Source organism: Panicum virgatum, chromosome 1K (genome assembly GCF_016808335.1).
Source record: "Panicum virgatum strain AP13 chromosome 1K, P.virgatum_v5, whole genome shotgun sequence".
NCBI lineage: Eukaryota > Viridiplantae > Streptophyta > Magnoliopsida > Poales > Poaceae > Panicum > Panicum virgatum.
The window spans coordinates 44386057-44394770 of NC_053136.1; the positions used below are offsets into that span (position 1 = coordinate 44386057).

The following is an 8714-nucleotide window of genomic DNA, read 5'->3' on the forward strand; positions in this document are numbered from 1 at the left end:
CTCTTTCAGTTAGGGTCTGGTCCGTCGCTTATCCGTCCACGTCAGCTCCCAGGCAGCAGCGATCGCTGGCGGTACTAGTGGCGGGGACGAAGGCCAGTGTATGCGCGCCACGACCAAACCACAGCTAGGACTCTTGCCGTGCCCGACTGCCCGTGCGATTCGTTTCCAGTCTGTGGTTGTTGCGCGGCTGTACGTTGCTGCAGCCTGCAGTTTTTCTTTCTTCTTTTTTTTTTTCCTGATGGGGCAGCCTGCAGCAGTGCAGCTGGTGCCTGCCTGACTGGAGAAGTGAGAACGTGCGATGCTGCGATGCAACCGCTGGCCGCCTGCCGATGTCGATTAGTTCAGCTGTGGCTCTCAGATAGAGTACTTCTGAATCTGGCAACTTCGTAAATCAACAACATAAGAATCAACAACATAAGAATCAACAACAGAACAGCCTAAGTGAAAAAAAATCAGTAGTGTTCATTGCTTCCTTCTGTCCAAACCCAGAATCAGGTTCAGATCATCGATCAATGAAAGAAAAATCGTTTCAGATGATCAGACCATTTCGCAAGTCTTTCCTAAGGCGGCTTTCGCTTGAGACGGATTAAGCTATATGCAGAACACATTGCCCGTGAGCACTTCTGCTACCCCTCCCCTGCTTCTTTCGTGATCTGCATGTTGAATTGTGCCAGGACACTGATACGGTTCAGATGAAATCAGCAGGCAGAGCCACTGATTCTTTTGAGATGGCTTCGTCAGAAAAAGACAACTCGGACAAGGGAGAACATCCATACGACATATAAACCACAAACGATTTGTAAAGGCAAAGGGAAAGATATAAAGTGCAACTTGATTAAGCATATCCAGGATTCAGAGACCAGAACAACAAAGGTTTGTGCGTGAACTAAAGTTGTTCTAGAGCAAAATCTCCATCCAGTGGAACTGGAACCGTACCCAGGCAGCAGAATTACACTACTAGTTCAAGAGGAAACGACTAAAACGGTAGCATCATCCTACCCAGTGGCATACTGGCATCACACCAACTCTGTCTGTCTTCGACGACGAGGGGGGGGGGGGGGGGGGGGGGGACAGCGCTCTAGCGGAACCTACAAAAATCCCAGGAGCTTTCTTCTCTTGCCGCAGAACTCAAAAACTCTGCCGCGACCATCAAGCTTCCGTTATCTCATCATCACGCAGGTGGGGCGTCTCTTCCGGTGCGGGTGGCGCGGCGTTGTTGTTGGCGGCGTCACCGGGCAAGTTCTCTGCTGGAGCGGGTGGCGGGGCGTTCCTGTTGTTGGCGGCGTCACCGGGCAAGTTCTCTTCTGGTGCGGGTGGCGGGGCCGGGGCGTCCTTGAACTGAATCAGTATGACGGTCACGTTGTCACTCGATACCTCGCAACGATCACAAAGTTTCTGACAGATGGTGCGCGGATCCATCTTCTTCCCCTGCATCGATCAGTGACAGCACAAGTTACAATTGGGAACCATTTTCCTTCAACAAAACAAATCTAACAACGAATCAATAGAAGATAAATCAAACCAAACATGCTCATTCCATGGTTCCATCCAACTACCCGATCAAACATATTCAGTAGCAAATGTTTCTATATGATTAGACGAGAGATATTGTGAATGCACCCTATAAAATTTTATCCACCCAGTAAGAAATTGATTCCTAATGTATCACTATCATGACATAGAGACGAGGTGGAAAAACTCACGGGTTTTAAGTACAAGTTTACAAAATCAACCACACCCTGACTTGTCAGACAAGTCCTGCCGAAAAGAAAACAAGGGACAGTGTTAGCATGGATATAAAGGCAACAAATTTGGCGGTGGGCTATGTTATCAAATCTATATAGCAGATTGCTGTACAGTTGAGCATACTAACTATTCATGAAATGAGTGACATTTAGAAGCACTAGTTTTAACCCAGGTATTGAGCATTTTTCTTTGTGGCAACATAGAACCCTCCAGGGAAATTACATGTTAAAAAAACTTAATGAAGAATCAAAAAATTAATTCAACCAGCGCACAGGTTAATTGAAGGAAAATGTGCATATTCCCTTTGGATAAATACTAATGTCTTAAAAGAAACAAGATCGAAAGCTACTAAATGTCATGTACAGTTGAATATTTTGCTACTATCTTTGAACCTAGGAACAAAAACAATAAGCTAACCAGTTATGAAGTATTTTGTTGAGGACTTACCAGATACCGTCACTTACTAAGACAAGGAACTCAATATCACTGGTAATATCCATCTAACAAAGAGGAGGTCATTTTCCATCAGGCCACACCCAGAAGAATGTGTACAACTAGTTTCTAAAACAACTTCATTACACTTACAGTGACAAGTTCTGGATCACAAGTCACCATTTGTTCTTCAGGAGGAAAATCCTTGTTATACTTGAATGCAAAATGTCCTAAAAGTGGCAAAAAGAAACCAATATAGTGCAATAGATTATACGCGAATGTCCTACTGCTTCCCCCCAAAAGATAGATTATATACAACTGAGCAAATGGAAATCACATAAAAATTTACCAATCGCTCTGGAATGGTCTAAGATTCCATTAATCCGAGAGATACCCGACCCTCGCTGCCGGAAGAATCCTTCTGCTTCTCCTGGTACTTGAAAATTATCCTTGGTTACTCGCCCCCCTGCTTTTTCAATTCTATATTGTTCATTTGGATGGCTTGGTTTGTGTTCACTGGTTACTTCAATGGCCTGATGGAAACAAACATAGCTTTTAGGCACCACTTGAATGGATTTGTTATGAAAAGAGAGTGCTAGTTAGGTTCAGCCAGACATTTGACAAGAAACAAATCATGTACCTCTCCATTCTTTGAGATTATGCAACGAGAATGTCCAGCATTTCCAATAATGATCTTGTGGCCTCTAATGGCAGCTACACATGCTGTGCTTCCTGACTTTTGTGGCGGTATGTAGGGGGGGGGGGAGGCTGGGGAAAAAATTCAAAATGATATATTGACACAATACTAAAATCTTATAAAAACAAGAGATCGCGAGAAATAGGTTCTGAACACCTCCAGGAGAAAAAAGATCATTTTTGTGCCATATGAAAGGACAGACAACATGAAAGAAATGATGAATTTAAAACAGAGTAAAATGCAATATCTCAAGTTAATTTCAGCAGTGGGGTAGGTATCGAACAAGGTGCAATGAGGAACCAAATCAACAGTCGCCTCCAACTCAGAAACCAGGAACTCAATGTGGCTCTACTTGAAGCTTGGAATTAATGATGCCACTTTCAACACAGAAGCACACCTTAAGAACAATATACCCTACATATGCTAGCTACCCTACAGACGACAGCTATCCCTTCCAATTCCTTCTTACAGATAACAATATGCACAATATCCAAGGGATAGAGTTTAAATTAACCTCCTCTACAGATGTATGCTTAAAGAATCAACATTCAGGAGTGACAATGTACCTGTGCACAGGGCCAATGGTAAGCAGAATTACAAGCCCTGAGACAGAGACATTGTACCGGACCACAAGTATCATGAAGAAGTAATTCCTTCCATTCATCTGACTGTTCCAACAGCTCATCCATTCTGCAACAAGTAAGCAGGAACAGCAGTCATATATTTCATATGAGTGAGATGGACATAATATAGGCCATTTTAACATCCGCTGCCAAAAAAGGACAGAACTAATGTTATCAATGGTTTATTTATCAAAAAAATAACCTGAAAAACGACATCCGCATTGCATTAGCTAGATCCTGTTGATAGTCTGGATGGTTACGAAGCTCAGTGTGAAGTTGTGTCACACATAACAATGCCACTTCAGTTCCTGAAATAGGAAAAGGAGGAATAGGTCAATATTTAACTACAGTAGTCTACTGAAACTAAGTGATCAATAATACTCCCTCCTTTTCTTTATGCAGGGAAGAATATTAGTATTTCAAAAGTCCTTGAAAGCAAATTTTGACAATTAAATCTATTATAATAATATAATATATTATCATTTGTTACGAATCAATACCATATTATAATATATGTAAAACATGAGTATATTGATAAAATTTTAGACACTAAACATGCATACTATTTAACTAATTGTTGGTCAAAACTATTAAAGTTGGACTGTAAAATCCTAATATGCCCTATAAAAAGGAGTGCTACTGTTTCCAGGAGATTATATACCAAAGAACACCCATATAGTCTTAAATGCCCAAAGTATGTGTGAATGCAATTTAAGAAACACATGCAAACCATATATATATTTTAGACTATTTTGGATCCTAGGTTAAAATAGTGCCTGAATTGTTCAGCTATGCACATAGCTAACAAGTTTGAAATTTTATCACGAGAGATGCGAATCAAGATAAAACCTTCATGACCATCATAAACTCCAAAGAAAGATGTGAGGTCATCTAGATCTGGGACAGCTGCAAACTACAGAATAAGAGGTAAAAATAAGGGTTAGCATTTAACCCCAAATAGTAGCAATTCAAGCATCTATTTATGTAGAGCTAATCTCACAATAATCTTGCAAAGGACGAGTAGAATACTCACATCATCTTTCTTGTTCTTGCGCCGATCTTGCACAGATGATACTGCATACTTAATTCTGGCATTTTCTCCTCCTTCACTAAACTTTAGTAACAAAGGACCCTCACGGCTGGTAGATGCACCCATAGGAATTGCCTGTTTTCCTGAAAATTTTCAGGTGTGAAAAGTAAGATCAATAAATAATTTACCAACAATGTCAGAGAAGAAATAAATTAAATATGTTGAAACTGCACTGCATATTGCAGAAATACACAAGAAACTTGACAATAGAAGAAGTAAAAATATAATTAGCACAAACATTTACTGTATACAGAGCTAGAATTAGATCGCAAATGAAATATATAGATATGTCATTATTGCAAAGCCTGATGCTCAGTGGCCCTGTAATTTGCAATAAATTAATTATGTACGGTAAGTTAAATCTTCAAATTATTCAGTCCAAGTACCTGACTACATTCTTGGATCATATATCATATAGAAGTAATATCATTCAGGTAGTGATTGACCCTAGGATATACTTAAACTGAATTGATATTTATACTAACAAAATACATACAACTATAAAGCGAACCAAGATTATTTTACTGCCAACAACATAGATACAACTACACCAACTTTGGACTCATAAACCGCACATAAAACTTGAAGAGTAAAAACAAGTGAAAATGAGCAGCAGTTAGATTAGAGCTAGAGATAACAGACGAGAAGGAACTACTCATCCCCCACCCCACCCCCCAAAAGAAAAGAAGAAACCAATCAGTCTGAAACAAGAATCAGGAAGAATGGTCACCAGGTCAACCCATCGAAAACCCAAGAGAAACTCAATGTTTTGTTTCAGAAATAAACAACCTAGGCTGTTGAATTCCAGTGTACATTAACATCACTCAAGCAACATTGAACAGAAAAAAAATATCATCTCAACAATACGATACTGCTCAGCGAAAACCATGTGTAACACAAAAAATAAAAAAAATGTCAACAAACAAGAAGGCACCATTCAATCTTGTAAGAAACAATCACTCGATCTGGAGTAAGGAACATGGAACCCGCATCAAGAAGTGCAGACCTCTTTTGATGCAAATTCAAATGTAGCCTGGCATCAAGGGAGTGCGACATGCAGAGATCACGTTCCTCGTTCTTCCACTACGCATAAGAAACAAGATACAAAGACGCTCGTAGAACATCATCGCAGAAGATTAAAACAAGAAAAGAAGAGGCTCTGAAGAGATAGAGAAACGGCTGTGCGAACCCCTCACGTCGTGAAAGGAAAACCCACTACTGGAACGCACCAAAACGGAAAGAAAAAAAAACATGAATACAGAAAACTAGTAGGACTCGCCGATGCACAGATTGGTTGCACCATTAACCAGAATCCCACCACATGCAGAAATTTGCCACTTCTGGAACGTACTAAAAGGGGAAATAAGTATAGTACAAAAAAGACAAAAAAAAAAAAAAAGCGGTCAAGATGGAGAGCACCATGTTGGATAAGAGGAGACAAACCAAGATCACCACTGTAATAGTAACAGCACGTATCGGTGATCATTGGTCTCACCTCCTAGAAAACCACCACCAACTTCAAAACCAACAGCATTGGAAAAGAATAGACGAATGCAGGCGTACAGCAACGAAGCGGGATTGCAGTATTGCACACAAGCAAGTGAAGTCGAAGAACAGAGGCGAGCAGAGATCACAACTGGGTTCTCAGAGCTAGTTAGCCTCTAACTTCAAAACCAAACGGCCGGAACAAACGCAAGAACACAGAACACGATCAAAGCGTGCGGCTTAAACCCCCATAAAAGAAGCCTCAAGAAGTCAAGATTCGAGAAAAAGTGGGGGGAAATCACGCTGCTTCTAAGCAGCACTCGGTGAACAAGGAACAACGAGAAAATCGAACAGCACGATCAAGCAACACATCGGCACCATCACCACCTCACCAACAGCAACCAAAGAGGGTTCTGCGAAAAAACAAAACGCACCAATGAACGGAAGCCCAGGAGCGGGTGAGATCGGCGAGCAGAGGCGAGCAGAGGCTGCCATGGGTTCGGCACACGCACGCCTCCATTCCTTCAATCAAAACACCACGAAATTCAAAAAACAAAAGCCGCAGGAGTCAGCAACGCACGCACGACGGCACGGATGAAACAGCAAGGGCACAGGACTCAATCGAGGAAGGAGAGCTCAAAACCCCCACCAATACGGCGTCGAGATTGATGAAAACGATATGCAAAACCGCACAGCACGCCCCAGCAACAAACGAAGAGAGGAGCAGCATATGCAACACCCACCAGCACACCCGCCACCAACAAGAACAGACGGGTGCGGCTTCGATCGGAACAACGCGGCGTTGGATTCGAAATGGGGTTTTGGGGGAAGAACAAGAGAAGGGTGGAGAAGAGAAACCCAAGGAGGAGAGGGGAGGAGTGGGTGGGAAGGGGCGAGACGACGATCTCACCTTCTTCACCTTTTGCTCTGCTGCTTCTGCCCTCGCGAGCAAAAGCGGTTGGGCTATGTGCATGCCGCGAGCGCAAGGTTCACCAAACCGGTGGGAACCGGTCAAACCGGTCCGGCCCCGTTCCGGTTTGGTCCGGTACCCAACCGGCCAAAATTCAAAATTTAAATTTAAATTTAAAAAATGAAAAATTCCCAAAAAATTCCTAAAAATACTTCAAGGTGCAATGAATCTAATAGTGTCAAATTTTCTCAAAAATTCATTCATTTAGTATAGTTTGCGGGGATTTAAAGTTAAATCAAAAAAGAAAAAAGAAAAAAATGGGCCGGCCCATTAAAGCCCACCGGTCAAACCGGTAAAACCGGCCGGTAAACCGGTTGCACGAGAGCTTTTGAATTTGAATTTGAATTCAAACCGGTCAAAACCGACCGGTAAACCAGTAAAACCGGCCGATAAACCGGTCAAACCGGCCGGTAAACCGGTTGGAACCGGTTGCATATGATTTTTTGAATTTATTTGAATTTGGATTTGAATTCAACCGGTTACCGGTCCGGTAAACCGCTATCGGAGGGCGGCGGTTTGACCGGACCGGTCGGTTCGGTTAACCCTAAGCGCACCCCGCGGGGTCTTGTAGCCCTCGGGGCCGTCGCCAGGGAGCGTCTGGGTGCACCTGATCCGACGCTCCCCAACGCAGCTGGCCAGGCCCCTCGGCTTCTGCCGCGCTCCCCATGCCCCGTCACCGCCAGATGGGCACACAGCTGGAGAACGACCACGTGTGGCAGCAGGTGCTGGCCGCCCCCGCGGGGCCCGCGTGGCGGTGATGGAAGGCGCTTCCGAGAGGTTACTTGGCGGCCGCGCGTCGTCGCGGGCGTGCAGCGGCCCGCGCCGCTCTTGCTGACGAGTGGGGGCCACCTTTGGGGACGCCTTCCGCTGCCCTCCCTTCTCGGGCCCCTCCGCCATTGCCGGATCCAGCGCCGCCGCCGCCGCCGTACTCGAGCTCAGGGCCGCGATCCGGTGCCGCACTGCCGCCGGAGCGTCCGCGGAGACTGGAATGGGGAGAGGGATCGGCAGTAGGTCAGTTGGAACTGGGAAGCCAACGGGCTGAAGCACACACACCTATCGGCGGGGCACTAATCCAAAGATTGAGCCCAGAAACATCATACTGTGCAAATTGATTGAAGCCCAACCCAACACATCCTTTACAGCCCAAGTACGAATAATGGCAGCCCAACCGGGATCCTCCCTCTACCAAACATTGTATTTGCTGGTGTTTTTGAGGTGGGTGGATGTATCAAATTGGTCACCATTTATGCCTAATGGTTTCAAATTCGTGGTGACTGGAGCTACAGGTTTTTTTTTTTTTTTTTTTTGCATATGTGGGATTTGATGCAGTTGCTAATTCGACTGAGGAAACCAAAAGGCCACAGGTAAGACAGTAGGCTCACTTATTTATCACCTAGTTTCTTTATGGCCATATTCTGTTTAGTGTGAAATGCATTTTTAACTTTTCTTTCCACCCATGCAAACAAACATTTTCAGAGGGATTTGCCCATCGGTATTCTAGGAAGCCTTTCTAGCATGTATCTTATTATATATTGCTGTATGCTTGGTCATTACTGGAATGGTGCCATATGCTCCTTTGGCTAAGGCTTTTGCTGCAAAGGGGCTGAAATTTGTTACTGTATTGATCAGCATTGGTGCTGTTGCTGGACTTACCACAACACTTCTAGTTGG

The 8714-nt window shown here is 43.8% G+C and overlaps 2 protein-coding genes across 2 annotated transcripts; both read right to left on the minus strand.

Annotated features, from left to right (window-relative positions):
- Positions 1 to 800: 800 nt before the first annotated feature.
- LOC120711468 (probable protein phosphatase 2C 21) lies at positions 801 to 2952 on the minus strand. Its single transcript, XM_039997015.1, has 6 exons — positions 2819 to 2952; positions 2528 to 2711; positions 2332 to 2408; positions 2194 to 2246; positions 1704 to 1758; positions 801 to 1428 (listed from the first exon to the last, which is right to left on the minus strand). Exons 3-6 carry the CDS (start codon positions 2359 to 2361, stop codon positions 1150 to 1152), a joined length of 417 nt encoding a protein of 138 aa, XP_039852949.1. The 5' UTR covers positions 2362 to 2408; positions 2528 to 2711; positions 2819 to 2952; the 3' UTR covers positions 801 to 1149.
- Positions 2953 to 3423: 471 nt separating this feature from the next.
- On the minus strand, positions 3424 to 7940 carry LOC120655688 (probable protein phosphatase 2C 19). The gene is made up of 6 exons (XM_039933634.1): positions 7598 to 7940; positions 4532 to 4671; positions 4348 to 4411; positions 3701 to 3806; positions 3499 to 3565; positions 3424 to 3441 (listed from the first exon to the last, which is right to left on the minus strand). The coding sequence occupies exons 1-6, from the start codon at positions 7938 to 7940 to the stop codon at positions 3424 to 3426; spliced, it is 738 nt and encodes a 245-aa protein (XP_039789568.1).
- Between the last annotated feature and the right edge of the window lie 774 nt (positions 7941 to 8714).